The 19,459-nt window shown below is 55.6% G+C and overlaps 1 protein-coding gene across 1 annotated transcript; it reads left to right on the plus strand.

The window, feature by feature from the left end:
• Positions 1-7,374: 7,374 nt before the first annotated feature.
• NMRK2 (nicotinamide riboside kinase 2) lies at positions 7,375-11,860 on the plus strand. Its single transcript, XM_055431431.2, has 7 exons — positions 7,375-7,576; positions 9,332-9,422; positions 9,930-9,978; positions 10,065-10,221; positions 10,737-10,808; positions 11,171-11,277; positions 11,539-11,860. Exons 1-7 carry the CDS (start codon positions 7,551-7,553, stop codon positions 11,622-11,624), a joined length of 588 nt encoding a protein of 195 aa, XP_055287406.1. The 5' UTR covers positions 7,375-7,550; the 3' UTR covers positions 11,625-11,860.
• The last annotated feature ends 7,599 nt before the right edge of the window (positions 11,861-19,459 follow it).

Raw genomic sequence — 19,459 nt, forward strand, 5'->3', positions numbered from 1 at the left:
CCTGTCACCAGAATGGGAAGCCCACCTGGGTTCTTCCTGAGGCCTCCTTCTGGCTCTGCCTCTCTGTGATTAAAGTTCCCTTCCTGCCCCCAGTCTTTTCTGGAAACAAACGTGTGTGTGCATGTTTAGTCACTTCAGTCGTGTCCGACTCTGTGTGACCCCATAGACGGAAGCCCACCAGGCTCCCCCATCCCTGGGATTCTCCAGGCAAGAACACCGGAGTGGGCTGCCATTTCCTTCTCCAATGTGTGAAAGTGAAAAGTGAAAGTGAAGTCGCCCAGTCGTGTCCGACCCTTAGTGACCCCACGGACTGCAGCCTATCAGGCTCCTCCGTCCATGGGATTTTCTAGGCAAGAGTACTGGAGTGGCTTGCCATTGCCTTCTCCGAAACGGCCTAATGAGTTATTTAAAAAATTTATCATTAATGGCATTTAGCACATTCACAATGTTGTACAGAATACCTAGAATATTCTGTCTGGGTCTGGAGACCCTGTCCCCATCAGCAGGCTCTCTCCAGTCCCTGACAGCTAGGAACCCACTCTCTGTGTCTATGGATTGGCCTGTTCTGGATGTTTTCCATCAGTGGAATCTCACAGGATGGCATGGGATGGTCATTTTCAATGATCTTGGGCTCTTTGGGGACAGGGAGGTCTGTTTTGGGAGCCCGTGTGCCAGGGTGAGCTGACCCGGAGGCCTCCCAGCAGGGCCCTGGCAGGGAATGTCACTGTCACCCATGGTTTGGGCCGCATGCCCTACAACGAGGCTCCCGGGAAATTCTTGCCACTGAAACTGGGCCAGAGGTCTCACATGGAGCTGGTTTTTCCCCCGCCTGTGGGGCAGCTGATGGAGCTCAGGGTCACGGGTCCAGCCACGCTGCCAAGAGAGGGAACTGAGAGCCGAAGGGGCTGGAGTGGGGAGGAACAGGGGGCGAGCAGTGGACAAGACCCCTGTCTTGGGCATTTGACACTCTGTCCCTTGTGGCCACCTTTGAACGGAGGGTCACTGTCCCCAGTGACCTCTCTTGACCTCTAACCTTCAAGCAGGTCAGTCCTGCCTGAAGCCACTAGGTGAGTCCGTTAAACAATTCTTCACCACACCAGTCGCCATGTCTCCACCACTGGTTGACCCTCAGCAGGTGTCTTAGCCATTGCTGGTCCTCCCAGTGAAATAGGAGCGGGGAGGTCATGGGGGACCAGAGAGGGCAGGGCCTGGGGGTGAGGACAGCTTGTTACTTTTATTTTTTGGTCTCACTGCACAGCATGTGGGATCTTAGTTCCCTGACCGAAGATTGAACCCGCACCCCCTGCATTGGAAGCCTGAGTCTTAACCACTGGACCACCAGGGACATCCCAGTGTGCTTCTTTTAAATGCAAATAAGAATGGGAGGAATGTTTGGCACAGGAGAGTTGAAACAGAAAAGACAGCCCCCAATCTGGGTTTTGGGGTTTTTTTTTCCAGTTTTATTTTATTTATTTAGTTTTGGATGTGCTGGGTCTTGATTGCTGTCCAGGTGTTTCTCTACTTGCGGAGAGCAGGGGCTACTTGCTAGTTGTGGTGTGCAGGTTTCTCATTGTGGTGGCTTCTCTTGTTGCAGAACATGGGTTCTAGGACATACGGGCTTCAGAAGTTGCAGCACGTGGGCTCAGTAGTTTGGGCTCCCAGGCTCTAGAGCACAGGCTCAGTAGTGGCGGGGCACAGGCTTAGTTTCTCCGAGACATGTGGGATCTTCCTGGATCAGGGATCGAACCCACGTCCCCTGCATTAGCAGGCCAGTTCTCAACCCCTGAGCCACCAGGAAAGCCCCCATCTGGGTTTTTACAAAGCTCCCTCTAGCCGTCACACAGAGAAGGCAGGTTTAAAGAAAAACCAGTGCCCGACAGTTCAAGCCATAAAAGCGGATTGTACTCGGGAGTCATTGCAGAAGGACAGAGAGAGCACAAAGCCAGTCTCCACTCCTGACGCAGCACAGGCAAGCAGGTTCACAGCCACGGAGCAGGTGGGGTCAGTGAACGGAAGATCACAGGAGGGGACATGAAGGGTAAGGGGGTAGTCTAGCTACACTGACTAGTAGGATTCTTACTGAAATCCCTTTGTGTTTCAGCCAGCGTGCATACTTGCGTGCTAAGTTGTTTTAGACCTGTCCAACTCTTTGTGACCCCATGAAATGTAGCCCGCCAGGCTCCTCTGTCCATGGGATTTCCCAGGCAAGAATACTGGAGTGGTTTTCCATTTCTTCTTTCAGGGGATCTTCCTCACCCAGGGATTGAACCCGAGCCTCATAGGTCTCCTGCATTGGTAGGGAGGTTCTTTATCACCAGCACCACCTAGGAAGCCATTGGCTGGGTTCAAAGATCTCCTGGCCCTTTCAATTTCATTCATTCCCTCCACTACTATTTAGGGAGGGAGGGACGCTACCATCAGTGGACCTGACCTTGGTAGGCACTGGGGATACATCAGAAAACAAGACATGCGTGGCCCTGCCTGCCCCGGGGGGAACTCATGATGTGGAGAGAGGTGGTGGGGATCCAGAAATTCTTCCTGGAAGAGGGGAGGTCCAAGCTGATGCACAATGGCTTAGTCAAAGTTAGCCCGAGGGAGGAGGTTTAGGTAAGGGTAGGGGTGGTTCCCAGAAAAGACAATGGCCCTGTGGCAGCAACTTTGGCCGCTGAGGGGCAGGTAAGGAATGGGCAGGGAAGGGCATCCTCTCTTCATACTCTTGGGGTGGGAGCCCAAAGCCATAGACATCCTCCCTCCCTTGGTTGGGGCCAGCAGCCTCCCTTTATACAGATGGGAAGAGTGAGGCACAGAGAGCCCAAGGTGGGGCCTGAGCTCCCCCATGTGGCAAGTGGCAGAACCGGGATTCAAACGCAGAATTCTTAACCAAGGATTCTTAAAGAGTAGGCCAGGGTAGGTGAGGGTGGTGGTCACTGAGACCCCTTCAGGGGTTCTTCAAGGTCAGAATCATATATGGAAAAAAGATCCACTCAAAGTGACTTCCCTGGTGGCTTAGACGGTAAAGAACCTGCCTGCCAATGCAAAAGACTTAGGTTCCATCCCTGGGTCGGGAAGATCCCCTGGAGAAGGAAATGGCTAACCACTCCAGTATTCTTGCCTGGAGAATCCCATGGACAGAGGAGCCTGACGGGCTACAGTCCATGGGGTCACAAAGAGTCGGTCACGACTGAGCATCTAACACTTTCACTTTCTTTCCTTGGTAGTCCAGTGTTTAGGACTCAATACTTCCACAGCAGGGGGCACCACAGTTATTAAGCCTGTGCTCTAGAGCCCACGAGCCACAACTACTGAAGCCTGTGTGCCCTAGAGCCCGTGCTCCCCAACAAGAAGAACCATCGCAATGAGAAGCCTCAGCACCACAACTAGAGAGTAGCCCCCACTTGCCACAATTAGAGAAAAGCCACACAGCAGCAAAAGCCCAGCACAGACAGAAATAAACAAATAAAGTAATTTTTAAAATAATTTAACAAAAACAATCGAAGGAACAAAGTACAAAGATAGACCAATGACCTTTAATGGAACAGAGTTAAAAAAAACAGTCCACCTTCATAAACCTCCTTCCGTCCTGTTCAGGTGTAGGACAAAGAAAACTACCCATGATGACCTAAAACAGGCTAAAAATCCTCCTTTATCTGTGTGTGAAGCTAGATTTTCTTCCTGTGAGTACATGCTAAGTCACTTCAGTCATGTCTGACTCTTCGTGACCCTATGGACAGGGTCCCCTGTCCATGGGATTCTGCAGGCAGGAATACTGGAGTGGGTTGCAATGCCCTCCTCCAGGGGACCTTCCCAACCCAGGGATGGAACCCATGTCTCTTATGGCTCTTATCTCTCTGCATTGGCAGATAGATTCTTTACCACTAGCGCCACCTGGGAAGCCCTTTCTCTTGTATATCGACCAAAACAACTATGGAAACCGGCTGAACCACAAGCAGACACGAGAATCCTTCTAAACCAGACATTAAAGTGATTTGGGCTCTAAAATCACTGTGGATGGTGACTGCAGTCATGAAACTAGAAGATGACTGCTTCTTGGCAGGAAAACTATGGCAAATCTAGGCAGTGTGTTAAAAAGCAAAGACATCACTTTGCCGACAAAGGTCCATATAGTCAAAGAGATGGTTTTTCCAGTAGTCACACACAGATGTGAGAATTGGACCGTAAAGAAGGTAGAGCACCAAAGAATTGATGTACTCTGGTGCTGGAGAAGACTCTTGAGAGTCCCTTGGACTGCAAGGAGATCAAATCAGTCAATCCTAAAGGAAATCAACCCCAAATACTCATTGAAAGGACTGATGCTGAAGCTGAAGCTCCAATACTTTGGCCACCTGATGTAAAGAGCTGACTCATTTGAAAAGACACTGATGTTGGGAAAGATTGAATACAGGGGAGAAGGGGGTGGCAAAGGATGAGGTGGTTGGATGGCATCACCGACTCGATGGACAAGAACTTGGGCAAACTCCGGGAGTAATGAAGGACAGGGAGGCCTGGCTTGCTGAAGTTCGTGGGGTTGCAAAGAGTCGGACATGACTTGGCAACTGAACACACACAGAGAATATCACTCTTTAACTTAAAAAAAAATTATTTAAACAATATTAATTTATTCTCTGACAGTTCTGGAGGTGAGGAGTCTGACATGGGTCTCATAGAGCTAAGATCAAGACGTGGGCAGGACTGGTCCCTCCGGAGGCTCCAGGGAAGAACTGGCTCCTGCCTTTTCCAGGCTTCTAGAGCCACCACATCCCTGGCTCATGGTTCCTCCTCCATCTTCACGGACAGCAGCAGGTTATCTTTCTGACCCTCCTGCTGGAGCAATGTGTCCTCTCTCTCTGACTGTAGCTGGAAAGGTTCTCAGCTTTTTCATTGTTGTCAACCGAGGCAAAAGTCATGTAATATGCAACTGTTACTGTAAAGTATACCACTAAGTGACACTTAGTGCATTCACAGTGCTCTGAAAATATCACCTCTAATTCCAGAACATTCTCATCACTTCAGAAGAACACCCTACAAGTAATCACCCCTCAGTTGCCCTCTCCCAGGCCCTGGTAACCACGAACGCTGTCTCTGTGGAGCGGCCTGCTCTGCACGTTTCTCATCAGTGGAATCACAGCCTGTGTGTCCTTCTGTGTCTGCTTCTCTCACTGAGTATCATGTTCTCAGGGTCCATCCATGTGGTAGCGAGTGTCAGGGCTTCTCCCCTTCTCATAGCAGAATAATATTCCGTGGGAGGATGGATCAGTGTGTATATACATTCATCTGTTAATAGACACTTAGTTGTTTCCACCTTTTGGCTCCTATGAGTCATGTTGCTATAAACATTCATGGACAAGCATCTGTGGGGACATGTGTTTTCATTTCTCTTGGGTTGACACTTTGAAGTGAAATTGGGTCCAAAAAACTGCCAACTATTTTCCACAGAAACTGCCCCACTTCCCATGGCCACCAGCAACACACAGGACTACCATCTTTCTCCATCCTCACTGACACACATAGTCCATCTCTTTGACTATGGCCATCCTAGTGGGTGTGAGTGGTATCTCACTGTGGGTTGAACCTTTCAGCTTGCAGGATCTTAGTCCCCTGACCTGCGATTGACCTGCACCCTTGGCAGTGAAACAGATTCCAGACCACTGGACCACCCAGGAATTCCCTCACCGTGGTTTCCATTTGCATCTCCCTGATAATCAGTGATGCCAAGCATCTTTTCATGTGCTTGTTGGCCATGAGTATATCTTCTTTGAAGAAATGTCTATTCAGAGTCTTGGCCCATTTTTAAATTGGGTCATTTGTCTTTTTGTTGCTGACTTGTAAGAGTTCTCTATATATTCTAATAACCCCTTACCATATACATGACTGGTAAATATTTTCTTCCATCCCCTGCTTTCTTTTCACTTCTTTAATAATATCATTCAATACAAAAAAAGTTTAAAATTTTATCTAGCCCCCTCCCTGAATTTTTAAAAAACTATTATTTTTCATTAAAAATATCAAATTTGTGGACTTCCCTGGTGACACAGTGGATAAGAATCCACTTGCCAGTGCAAGGGACACAGGTTCATTCCTGGTCTGGGAAGATTCCACATTTCTTGGGGCAACTAAGCCTGTGCGCCACAGCTACTGAAGTCCAGGCACTCCAGAGTCCAAAGGCCACAGCTACCGAGCACACATGCTGAAACTACGGATGCCTGTGAGCCTAGAGCCTGTGCTCTGAAACAAGAGGAGCCACCGCAAGAAGGCTGTGCATCGTGACCAAGAGTAGCCCCCGCTGCTCACGGCAACTGGAGAAAGTCCAGGCAAGGCAACAAAGACCTAGCACCGTCAAAGATCAATAAAATTATAAACATATATGTGCATTACTTTATGTGACCATGTAGTTTTATCATTTTAAAAGTTGAAAAGGCTTTAATCTTTCTCAGCTTTAAGTTATACTGTGGTAAACATTATCCATGACAATAATCCATTTATTTATTTCTTTACTGAGGCCATACCTTGAGCGGCTTTCGAGATCCTAGCTCCCAGTCCAGGGATCAAACTCACGCCCCCTTCACTGAAAGCACAGAGTCTTAACCACTGGACCACCAGGGAAGACACAACAGTAATCCATTTAAACCAAAGCTCCCTGGGATCCTCAGTCGTTCTCAAGAGTGAGAAAGGGGGTCCTGAAAGCAAAAGGTCTCCTCTGGTGGGGAGTCAGGGTCTGGGATGCGGTCCCAGCTGGTCAGTAAGGTGTGTGTGTTGTGGCGGTGGGGGGTGGGGGATCCACAGACCCATGCCTCACCCACCCTACCCAACCCAGCTGCTGAGAGGCCAGAGGCTAAACCCAATGACGCCAGGCCTCACGTGGGTGCCCGAAGAATGGGCCTCTGGTGTCACATTGAGATTTTCCGGTGGCCAGGGTCACCTGAACGAAGCTATCTTGGGATTCACGACTCTGGACCTTAAGCCCATCTTGGCAGCAACCCCCTTAGAAAAGGAAGTCCCCTGCTGTGTGGAGCCCCTGGGGCTGGCCGGCTTCTGTGGCTGGAGACTGGGCCCAGGGGGGAGGTGTGAGTTCCCTTCTTCAGCCACCAGAACCGGCCTTAATGTCAGGGTCAGGCGAGGGGACACACAGGCCTGGATATTTTTAGGGAGGGAAGGTGTGTGGCCTGTTATCTGTCCCCTGGGCAGCCTGGCCAGGAGCGGGAGGAGGGAAGGAGTAGGAGGAGGGGAGAGGGAGCGGGGTGACATCTACCCGCACCCCACTGCCTGGCCGACCCGTGACTAATTTAGGCAAAAGGCAGCGTGGAGCTATTTCCATCCAGTGGGAACAGGTGCAGCGCCCCACCCGCGCCCGCCGGCCCGCTTCACCGCGCAGCCGCGCTCCCCATAGGCGGTGGGCCGCCTCCCTCCGGGCGGCCTCCGGCCTGCCCCAGCCTATAAAGGCGCGGGGTTTTCTCAATGAATCCGGGACGCACTGCGGGGTCGGGCCCAGCCTGGCACCCGGGAGTCAGGAGTCAGCTTGCCAACCGCGGTCCCCGCCGCCCCTCCGCGCCGAGATGAAGTACATCGTGGGCATCGGAGGGTGAGCGACCGGGGAGCGCGCAGAGGAGGGAGAGGCCGGCCGGGCGCGGCCCTGTGCGGGCCGAGGCGGCGGCCTGGGCAGGAGGCCAGGGGAATGAATGGAGGGCTGCCTGGCGCCTGGTGTCGCGGGGACCCTATGCCCAAGGTCGGAGTGCTGGGAGGGGGTTTCTGCCCTCTGTTCGGAAATTCCCCACTGGAAGTCCCTTCCCCACCCCGCACCCAGACTAGACTAGACTCCCTGGGGATGGAAGGTTTTATAAAGCTTAGGCAGGTCTTCTGTGAAGCGCTGCGGGGTGGGGATGGGGAGACACCAACCCCAGGAGGCTCCTGGGCAGGTGAGGTGGGGTCCTCAGAGTGGCACTCCACTGTGTGGCACCTGCCTTTAGAAGCTCGTTCTGCTGATCTCAGGCAGGGACCTTGCTTTCCTAGGGGTTGTGGCCTTTTAGGACTACGCCTGGGAAGCATTTAGCAGAAGCCAGGCTGGCTTGAGGCTCCAACCAGCGAGGTTGCCCTGGGTGCACCCTGCGTTTGGTTTAGTGCTCCATTACCCTCTTGAAATTCCAAACAGAGGGAGACAAGGGCCCCCATTTCTGTAGCCAGCCCTGAGGGCGCCATGTGCCTGTGGCAACAACTCAAATTAACGTCAGGCATGTTCTAACCTGTTCCCCTTCATGTATGGAGGTCTCCTTTCCCACCAGCTCTTTTAAAAGCTTCAACTCCCTCCTTCCACACTCAGCTTTCCACTCCTGATTCCTGGGACAGGAACAGCCAGGTCAAAGGGACACTCACGGCCAGGAAGTCCTGACAGTCACCCTTCTGTGTCCTTCAATGGCCCCAGTCTAGAGTCCTTAGGGTGACCATCGTCCTGCTTTTCCTGGGACTGAAGGACCCCCAGGATTTGGGACTTTGGGTACTAAAACCAGAGATATCCCGGGCAGATGAGATTGAGCAGGTCACCCTGCTTTGCCCATTGTTTTTTGAGGATTTTATATTTTTTTTGCCACACCACATGGCTTGTGGGATCTTAGTTCTCCACCCAGGGATCGAACTAAGACCCTCAGCAGAGAAAGCACGGAGTCCTAACCACCAGGGAATTCCCACCCTTTGTCCTAAGGCCTCTTCCCAGGTCTGCAGTTTTCCACTTAGCACTTGCTTTAATAGTCTGGCTTTTTAAAAAAGCCCTGCAGAGGCTAGGTCGCACGTGGGCCTCAGGTTCCTGGTCTGTAAGACCAGCTCCCATCCCCACCTCCTGGGTTCGCGGTCACACTGAATGAGTCTGAACACGGAAAGCAGGGCTTCCCTGACCCCAGCTGAGACTGCGTTAACTTGTCAGCTTGTTTTCACATCCTCTGCTCTCTTCTCTGTTTCTCCCCACCGGCGAGTGCAGGCCTGTGCCTGGCTCGAGCGCGCAGTGGGCAGCGGGATGCCGGGGGGCCCAGGTTGGCCACTCAGAACCCCTCCCCTGACTTGCTGTTGTTCAGTCACTCAGTCGTGTCCCATTCTTTGCGACCCCACGGACTGCAGCACGCCAGCCTTCCCTGTCCTTCACTATCTCCCGGAGTTTGCTCAGACCCATATTCATTGAGTCAGTGACGCCATCCAACCATCTCATCCCCTGACTTTAGATGAATACCCTCTTAGCACTACAGCCTTGTGTTTTAGATTTCAGTCTGGTCCTGAGGGCCCCTCAGACCCAGACAGGGTCTGGTCCCACAGAAGGGACCCAGGTGGCCTCACGAGCATGCTCTGCCCACAGCATGACCAACGGCGGCAAGACCACCCTGACCAACAGCCTCCTCAGGGCGCTGCCCAACTGCTGCGCGGTCCACCAGGATGACTTCTTCAAGGTGGCTGCCCTGGCCGGGGCAGGGGAGGGAGGCGGCCCTGAGAAGGAGCCTCAGGGCAGGCAGACCCCTCGGGGGCGCCCTGGGGCCGGCGTTCTCAATTTCTGAGCACCTACTGTGTGCCTGGCACGTTCTCAGGGCATACACAGGGCAAGTGCAGTTCCCAGAGCGGATGTGTCACCCGGGCGGTGCCCTTTGTCCTCTGTACCTCCACTGTCCCGGCCCTAAAATGGGCTCTGAGCCCACCCTCGTTGCTTTATGGAGGGTGAGGGGCAACTTTTCTATGGATATAACTGGTCCCCACTCCTGGTCCCAGTAGTCATGAAGTTGGGGAGGGGGTTCTGAGTGCATTACCTGGGATCTCAGAGCCTGTGACTCTCAGCTGCTGGGGGACGGGGCAAGCAGGTGCCCCCGGACCCTCACAGGGGGCTCTCCAGGTGCTGTTCCCCCAGGGTGGGGTGAGGTGGGAAGGTGGGCACTGAGCCCGCGGCTTGGGCTCCTCTGTTTCAGCCCCAAGACCAAATAGCAGTTGGGGAGGACGGCTTCAAACAGTGGGACGGTAAGAATGGACGGCGGCAGCCCTGCGCCCCTGCCCACAGTACCCCCGGCCCCCACCCCACCAACACCCTGTCTCCCGCTCCTCAGTGCTGGAGTCCCTGGACATGGAGGCCATGCTGAGCACCGTGCAGGCCTGGGTGAGCAGCCCCCGGAAGTTCGCCCGCGCCCACGGGGTCAGCGTCCGACTGGACGCCTCAGACACCCACATCCTCATTCTGGAAGGCTTCCTGCTCTACAGCTACAAGTGAGCATCTCCAGATCTGGGCCCCGGGCAATGCAGGCCCTCCCAGCTCACTGAGCCTCTATTTCGACAGACAGGACACCAAGGCCCGGGGGTGTGGGAGGCTTGGGATTGGGGCAGCGGGCGTTGGCAGGGTGGGGACAGGCCTCGGAGTTGGACCCAAGGGTCTGGGGCAAAAACCCACACCTCTTGGGGGAACTGAGTCTTCTGTCTAGGACCTCAGCTTCCTCAGACAGAGCAGGCTCGGGAGGATCCCCAACCTTGCTGGGTGACCCTGGGCAAGACACTGTAGCTCTCTGGGCCCCCGAATTGGGAGACAGGGATGGCTCCACCCTCAGAGTAGAGGGGTGCAGTGGGCATAGCAGGAGACTGGCCGCTGCTGGTCCCCTCGCTCATCCCTAACTTAATCAGCCCAGACCCCTCCCCACCCAGCACTCGTCACCCAGGAACATCCCTGGAGGCGCTGGGGTTGTGTGCTTTGGCCCACGGGCGCTGACCATGTCCTCCACCCCTGCCAGGCCCCTGGTGGACTTGTACAGCCGAAGGTACTTCCTGACCGTCCCCTACGAAGAGTGCAAGTGGAGGAGAAGGTGAGCCTGGGGGGCCCTGTCTGCATCCCTGTGGGGGGACCAGGAAATGGGTAATGCCCGCCAGACACACGGCCACCCTGAAGCTGCAGACTGCTCGGCAACAGGCACTTGGGTGGCTGGTTCTGGGTTCCAGAATCCCACAACCTGGGGTCCGGCTAGCCTGACCCACCCCTGCCTTGCCATGGGCATCTCCCAGGCCCACTGGGGAAAATGCTGGAAGTTGGGGCACCTAGGCCCCAACCCGGGGCCCCTGACTCCATGGGGTCCCCGTTCCTGACCTAGTTCCCGCACCCCAGGCTCTGCACTGGCACCACCCTCAGATGACCTGGGTGTTGCTCATTCTTGCCCACCTCCCTCCCCAGTACGCGAAGCTACGCGGTCCCTGATCCCCCTGGCCTCTTCGACGGCCACGTGTGGCCTATGTACCAGAAGTATAAGCAGGAGATGGAGGCCAACGGTGTGGAAGTGGGTAAGTCCCTGAGTGAGATGAGGCCGCCCCCTCCCGCCGGGACTTGGTGGGAAACCTGGAAGGCCTTCCTCGAGTCTCGCCAGCAGTCTCTCTTGCTTTGGGGCCCAGAGCCTGTCCCAGCTGCCTAACTCTGCGGGTCCGCTTCCTCCTGACCCAGCAATCTGCCAGCCCTGCTGTGAGCTGGTTGGCAGCAGCCCCAGGGGCCCGGCCCTCCCTTGGCTGAGCCCTCTGGGTCCCTGACTACGGCCTTTCCGACTGCAGTGTACCTGGATGGCATGAAGTCCCGTGAGGAGCTTTTCCACCAGGTCCTGGAAGACATTCAGAACTCACTCCTGAACCGCTCCTAGCGAGGCCCAAGAGGAGGGGCCCAGCCCCCACTGCAGGGACCCACACACAGCTCCGGCCACAGCGCGGCCAGCGGGTGGCGCTGCAGCTGGACACTGCGTGACCATTCCCGTCGGGGAAGTCTTGGACATATGAGAGTGGACTCCCCGCTCACAGCCCAGCAGCTTGGGGCCCACGATGCATCCATCTGTAACCTCGACGGCGGCTTACTTATTAAACCTGATCCTGTTTTTTAGTCTTTGGGGACCAGCCTGTAGTGTTTGAGGTGTCAAGAGGGCCCCTCCTGGCCCTTCTCCTCAGTGTACTGGTAACGTCCGGGGGTGACGCTGAGAGCTCCAGGCAGTGGCAGTCTCCACCTGGTGGACCCACGGCAGCGTGGCCCTGGGTGGCTGCATGAGGGTCTTTGGGCCTATTTTCCTCAAAAGGGAAATTTCCCACCAGCTTTCAGCACATGGTGCGGCGCAGCCCAGAGCAGGGTCTGGGAAGTCAGCCCAGCCTGAGGGTGCCCCTGGCTCTTGGCTGAGTCCCACCCTCACTGCACCCCGGCACTACCCCCGTGATCGGAGCTGATACTATTTCTCATGATCCGGGAGGCTCATAAGGACACGGTCCGCGTCCCTGAGCCATCCCTAGAAGGCTGGTGGTTCAGTTTATCGTGTACACCCATTTCACAGACGGGCCTGTGGAGATCCACAGAAAGGGCTGGTTCACAGCGGGTGGGTCCTGTAAGTCCTGCCCCGCCCCACCTTTGGGGTCCCAGGCTCCTGGGAAATCGCTCGCTTTCTGTATCCCAGGTGGAAGCCTCCTGCTCAGATGCTGCCCCTTCTCAACACAGTCTTGCTGCTAACAGAAAGCACCCGCACAGCGCTCGCCACTGCCTTTGGCCCCTGCAGCCTCACGCCTCAGCATAGGGCGCGACACAAAGAGCGCGCGGAGCAGATGGGAGGCAGCACGGCTGGGCCGGGGCTCTGGCTCAGGCCCGGTGCGGCCACGAGGAGGGGGACCAGCCATCCCCACGTGCTGAGGACTTTCCTAGTTCTAGCACAGAAAGCCCTGTTTCCCCAGAAATCTCTCAGAACCGAGATGACTGGTCACCATATTTGTAGTCTTTCTAGGGGCAGTGGAGCAGAGGTGAAGGAGCCCACAGGTCGAAGGTCAGGAGGGCCTGGGTGTCCATTCCTGCCTAGCCATCGACCAACTGTGACTCAGAACACCCCATCCTGGGACATTTGAGCAGGATTTGAACCTGTTAAGTGTCTGCTCGCTTTAAATCAACAAAAACTATTATGGGCTGAATTGTGTACCCTCACATTCATATGCTGAAGCCCTGACCCTTAGGACCGCAGAATATGACTGGGTCATGAGGGTGGGTCTTAATCCAGTATGACTGCTGTCCATATAAGGAGAAGTTGGGGGACTTCCCTGGTGGTCCAGTGACTGAGACTCTGAGCACCCAATGCAGGGGGCCTGGGTTTGATCCCTGGTCAGGGAAATAAAACCCACGTGCTGCAACTAAGACCCAACACAGCCAAATATATACATAAATACAAATTAAAAAATAAAGTCTTCTGGGGACTTCCTGGCAGTCCAGTGGTGAAGACTCTGTGCTTCCACTGCAGGGGGTGTGGGTTCAATTCCTGGTCAGGAAACTAAGATCCTGCATGTCATAAATATTTTTTTTTTTTAATTCACCAGGTTTTGGTTAAAAAAAAAATCATCCAAAGTAACTTTTTTTTTTTTACTACACCCACACTGCTTATGAGATCTTAGTTTCCCAACTAAGGATTGAACTTGGTTTCCTTGCAGTTAGAGTACCGAGTCCTACCAAATGGACCATCAGGGAATTTCCCAATGTGACTTTTATTCAGTGGAATTTTCGACATTTGTGACTTTAATAAAAAAATGCATTAATGCCCGACTTCCCTGATGGTCCAGTGGTTGGGACTCCACACTTCCAGTGCAGGTGTGTAGTACTTGGGTCAGCAAAGGATGGCCCCTGGGTCCAATCCAGCCCACAGTAGGATTTTGCACATCCTTCAAGCTGAGAATGGCTTCACATTTTTAAATGGTTGTGGGGAAAAAAAATCTAAGAGAAGAATTAAATTTCATGACACACGGATATTAAATGTATTCAAATTCCAGCATCTATAAATAAGGCTTTACTGGACTTCAGTCATGCCTATTCACGTGTGTGTCAGCTATGGCTTCTTTCACGCCATGTGGCCCAGCTGAGAGGCTGTAGCAGACCCTCAAGTCTGCACAGCTGCAATCAATTACCTCCTGCAGTGGCTGCACACACTGCAGTGTATATGAGGGCTGGGGTGGAGGGCCACAGGGAGCGGTCACTGTCCTGGAGGGCAGGAGGGAGCTGGGGCAGGGCCAGGAGGGAGTTTCAGCGGGCCTGCCAAGTCCTGCCCTTTGCCACAGGCACGGAGCACAGCGACGCTGATCCACCGGTCACCAGGCCCAAAATAGCCCAGGATGGGACCAGGACACAGGAGAGGTGGCTCTGGGGCAGCCTGAGCCCTGCCCGGTCACCAGACACCTTGGTCATTATGAAAACAGTAGAGGCGGGGTGGGGGACCCACTCGACCCAGTGGACACAGAACTCTCCGTGTTTTAGCACTGAGGGTTCCCCGTGCTGGGAAAGCCCGAGTCCAGGCAAACTGGGAGTTTGCCCCCTGGTGGGGGCCCGCCACCTGGAGAGGGTGTGTTATCCTATGACCCACTTCCCTAGGGCTCAGAGAGGGAAGGGACCTGCCCATGATCCATCAGCAGAGTTCAGATTTGAACTCCAGTCTAGAAATGCTCACCTAGGGCCTTCTCCAGCTGGGGAAGCATGCCAGGCTGCTCACATTTGCCCCAGATGGCCCTCCCATCCGAACCCCTGGAAAAATCTCTCAATCTTTCTACAACCATCTGATGGGCCCTGCGGATCAGCCCCACCACAGGAAGTCTCCAGGCTCATCGTGGGCCCAGCCAGGCTAACTTGTGCCTTCCAAGACAGAACCCCAAGACTAACCCAATGTGCCCCTCCCGTGTCCACCAAGAGCCCCCTGTGTCAGTGCCAGGCAGTTCTCCCTAGGCCCTAGGATGGGAGGCCCCAAGACCAGGCAGCCTGGAGCATGAGTGGGCAGCCCTGGAACCCAGCTGCCTCAGCCCATCTTGGAGAGAGGCCATGGGCAGGTAACGTGCCCCCTGGGCCTCACCTCCTGCCCTGGGCTTGGGAAGCCCACTGCTGCTGGGTCTGTGGCAGGTCTTGCCACCTTCCATGATGGAGCCCGAGGCCTGCCCCACCTGTGGGACACCTGTCTGGTGCTTGGGGAGTCTGGGAGAGCTCTCCTGTGCTCTGGCAACCAGAATAACCTATTCTTGTTTTCCAGATGAGGAAACTGAGGCTCCCAGGGGTGGAGTCCCTTGGCCCCAGGAGACAGGGTTCCAGGCCAGGCAGATAGGCCTGGGACATGGCTGCACCCACAGTCCTGCAGGACCCATCACCACCAGGCTTCCCCAACCCCAGGCCCGAAGGAGCCCCTCCCTGTTTGTGGTGCCCCCATTGCCTCTCTCTGAGGTCCCTTCTGTGGCCATTCATTCTCCTCCTGCCCCCATCAAGGGGCTGGAGCAGACTCCCCTACCATTACTATGGTATGTATTAGTTCTCTTTACAAATCTCGCTTATTTTATTGGCTTTAACTAAATTCACTTGAAGAGGAAACTTTATGACCTTGCTGTGGATGGGAAAGTCTGAATGTCCTGACATGCATTAGAATGAAACACATCACTAAAAACACTAAGAAGGGCTGCCCCCGTGTCCCCTAAAATCACCCATGGGGCACCCAGTGATAAGCACCCCACCTTCCTGGGACGCCCAAGGCCAAGAACAACCTCAGGCTGGGGCTTCTCAACTGGGGGCGATGCTGCCCCCCTGCCCAGGGGACACTGGGCAATGTGACACTGGACACTAGGGATGTGTGATTGTTACACTGGAGGCTCCTGGCATCAAGGGTTTGGGGCCAGGGAGGCTGCTCCAAGCCCCCCAGCGCCCAAGACGCCCCACAACTAAGACCCATCTGGCCTGAATGTCAGTCTAGCCGAGGGGAGACAACCTGGACTAAAGGCAGAGAACCGGCTCAAAACGCTACTCCCCGACTTGGGGCACCCCGAGTGGGACTTGCTGCGTAGACCAGGCTAGGCACCCAGGATGGGACAGACCCTGACACACACCCACATGACGCACTCACACCCACGTGTCCTTCATCCGGTGGCTGACACCCTCCTGGGCCAAGTCACCCCCACCCTCAGGAACTTGGCCTGGCCTGCCCGCCACCCCACTTCTTGGATCCCTACAGGGCCCCAGGTGCCAGGCAGCTCACCTCCAAGGGGGGACAAGGTGCGTCCTCAGGATTTCTGGGGGTTGAGGGGGATGGGAGGGATTCCGGGGGCCCCTCACTTCTGGCTCCTCTGAGGCCACCCTGATTAAGGAGTCCCTCTGGGGATACCCTATCCCACCCCAGCCCACCGCAGACACACAGATGGGCAGGTGACCTTCCATGCAGAGCGTCCCCAGGCAAGCCTCTGGCCCGTCACCCCACCAGAGCTCTGCCTGGAGGGGAGCCTTCCTGAATGTCCTAACAGCCCTGGGAGGAGGAAGACAGCAGCAGAGGCCCAGGAGCGGGGGAGGGCGAGGCTGCAGAGCCCGCTCCCTGCCCTCCACCTTCCTCGTTCTATTTCAGGACGCCCCCACCCCAAGCACTTGCCACTCACATCACATAGCACTCAGCCGGCCCTCTTAATCAGCAGTAACTCTGCCTGACCCACCCGAGTCCCAGCAGGGTCAGAGCGGTTCCCTCTGAAGGCGGCCCCAACCTCAGGTACCCTGTCGACTGCCAGGTCGCTGAGGGGGCGTCCTTGGGGCACACGCTGGGGTGGGGGACAGCCAGTGCCTAAGGGAGGAGCAGGCTGACTGGAAGAGACGGGCAGCCATAGGCCCTCCGCTGTCACCCAGGAGCGCCCCCAAGTCCACCCAGCACACTCAGGAGGGAGCCTGGTGCTCCCGCCAAGAGATACCCTCATGGCCACCCTGTCCAGTTTAAGCTTCTCTCCGCCTTCAAAAAGTCAGGGAGGGAAGGGAGCAGCGGAGGGTGCAGAGGCAACTTGCCATCACACAAACAGGACCCACCTCTAAGTCCTCCTGTCTGGGGACCCTCAAAAAATACAAAACCCCAGGGGGTGGTGTTCAGCCACCAGCTTCCCTAGTGGCTCGGATGGTAAAGAATCTGCCTGCAACGCAGGAGACCCAGGTTCGATTCCTGGGTTGGGCAGATACCCTGGAGAAGGGAATGGCTATCTATTCCAGTATTCTTGCCTGGAGAACCCCATAGACAGAGGGGCCTGGCGGGCTACAGTCCATGGGGTTGCAAAGAGTCAGACACGACTGAACGACGAACACACACGTGCAGGGGGTGAGGTGGAGGACAGTGGGGAGTTAGGGGTGGGGGTGGGTAGGGGGGAAGCCGTGGGCCCCCTGAGGGGAGACAGCCCCTCAACCGTAACTGCAGGACGCAGGCATCCTGGGGTCAACTGGCCAGGGAGGGGCCCCCGGATCTGTCCCCTCAGGACAAGGGGCATCTGGGAGGAGAAGGCCAGTCCCCCTCCTCCTCCCCTCCCCCTCCCTCACCCCCTCTTCCAGCCTGGGCCGTGAGGTGCCCCCAGGCGAGGCTGTGTTCACACGTCCTTTGCGTGGGGTATGTCTTTCACCATTGTTCTGTGTCTCACTTTTCGGGTGGGGCTGGGCAGAGGGACGGGGGATGGTTTCAGTACTTACTTTTCTTTTTCTCTCTGTACAACGGGGGGGCTAAAGGTCTCGGGGGCTGAAGGAACCTCCTGATGCTGGCTGGGCTGGCTTTATAGGCCGCCCTGTGCCCTGGGCAGGCGTGTCGGTTATTAATAGTGGCCGCTGCCTCTTGCCCGAATATGGTCAGGAGCACGGCAGCTGTGGGCGTGCGGCCACTGGGCCAGGGCAGGTGGCATGGATGGACAGCCCTCTGCCCCCTGAGAGGCGGGCAGGACTCAGCATGGGCTGGTGACACCTGGGCCAAGCCTCCCAATCTAATACCACCCGCTTAGTGAGGGGGTGCCCAGGGTGCACTGGGCCCTGACCCACCCCTTCCTCCATCCCTTGCCACCACTCTGGACACCACTGTCTCTAAGGACAAAGCTGGCGCACACAGAGGTGTCCTGCCTACCAAGAGTCAGGTCAGGGGCCACATGAACCTAGTCCCAGCTGACTCATTTTGCAAATGGTGCACGGTTAATGGAGATGCTGGTGGGCAGCCTCAGTTAAGGCCCAATCTGGGACTTTCCTGGTGGTCCAGGGGTTAAGACTCTATGCTTCTACACAGAGAGAGCGAGGGTTCCATCCCTGGTCAGGAAACTAAGACCCCATGTGCCGTGTGGCCAAAAAAAGGCCCAATCTCATGCGCTAGGAAAACCAGGAGGGCCCCAGCCACCCCGGATGAGGTCCACTGGCCCAACTCCCGCCTTCTCAAGGGACCGAGAGACCAGATTGGCTCCTGCTGTCACTGCCCCGCTGGCCCTCAGAATTATTCAAGCAAGTCAGCAACACCCTCCCACCTAGTCCTCTAATCACTAAAGCCTGCCCCTCACAGCCCTGGGTTCACCCTGTCCGAGTGCGCCCCAAGTGCCCCAGGGGCCTGCGGCATCCTTCTTCCCGGAGCTGAGTCCACATGACTAAGGAACCATCCACTCCTCTGCCTGTGTCAGACATCCTGTGTCTAGCCACCCTTGACCCCACAGTGGGGCCCTTGCTCTCTCCAACAGGTGACAAGGAGGGGATTGAAACACAAGTCACTGGGAATTCCCTGGCGGCCCAGTGGTTAAGACTCTGCACTCTCATTGCTGTGGCCCCAAGTTCAATCCCTGGCTGGTGAACTAAGATCCCACAAGCCACGTGGCAAAAAGAAGAAGAAAAAGAAGTCACTCACCCAGGAGCCCCCAGGTGAGCAGCCCAGCCACAAGCCACAGTTCTGTCCACACCCTGCCTGGGCCACACCGGGGTCTGAACCCTGCCCACCCCACCACCCTGGAGGGTCCACATTGCCTGAGCTCCCTGACCAATAGGTAGGCAGGAAGGAACATGGATGGGGCGGGCAACCACAGGACATCGCTAGATCCCCCTGTGCCAAGTCCTTGTCCTGAGGTGGCCTTGAAATCATCTCCTCTCAAGGGAACCCCAAGACCCCCACGCCTCCCCTGTCTTCCCCTAGCTCCAGCCCCTCCTGACCCTTCTCTGCTGGCCTTTGGTAGTGCCAGGAGGCTTCCTGACCTTTGGAGAACTTCTTCTTTGCAGGGCCAGCTGTCAACCCTCCCCCGAAAGATGGAAGCCATGGGCCAGATTCAGGGAACAGTGAGAAAGCTCAGCCCAGGGCTGGAAATAGCCCCAGTGATGCATCCGCCCAGCCTGAGGGAGCCGACGGAAGCAGATAGGATAGGGGGGCTGAAGAAATAGAACCAGGCACTGCGTTCTTGACATGAGAGAAGCCATTTCTGGTCTTAGTCATTTCAGGATCTAAGCCTGGCCATGGTATTCATCCCAGAACAGGTCTCAATAATTAATGAGCTTAAAGAAACAAAGGGCTTCCCTGGTGGCTCAGACAGTAAAGAATCTGCCCGAAAAGGGAGAGACCTGGGTTTGATCCCTGGGTTCAGGAGATCCCCTAAAGAAGGGAAAGGCTACCCACTCCAGTATCCTTGACTGGAGAATGTCATGGACAGAGGAATATAGTGGGTTACAGTCCATGGGGTGGCAAAGAGTCGA

Source organism: Moschus berezovskii, chromosome 8, assembly GCF_049115385.1.
Source record: "Moschus berezovskii isolate FMDL1 chromosome 8, NW_MosBer_1.0, whole genome shotgun sequence".
Taxonomy (NCBI): Eukaryota; Metazoa; Chordata; class Mammalia; order Artiodactyla; family Moschidae; genus Moschus; species Moschus berezovskii.

What these genes read in the sequence shown, in the direction of transcription:
- NMRK2 (XM_055431431.2), top strand. Translation starts at nt 7,551, where the DNA reads ATGAAGTACATCGTGGGCATCGGAGG. An exon ending in CGGCTTCAAACAGTGGGACG is followed by an intron (nt 9,979 to 10,064) that starts GTAAGAATGGAC and finishes CCCGCTCCTCAG; the next exon opens with TGCTGGAGTCCCTGGACATG. An exon ending in GGCCAACGGTGTGGAAGTGG is followed by an intron (nt 11,278 to 11,538) that starts GTAAGTCCCTGA and finishes TTCCGACTGCAG; the next exon opens with TGTACCTGGATGGCATGAAG.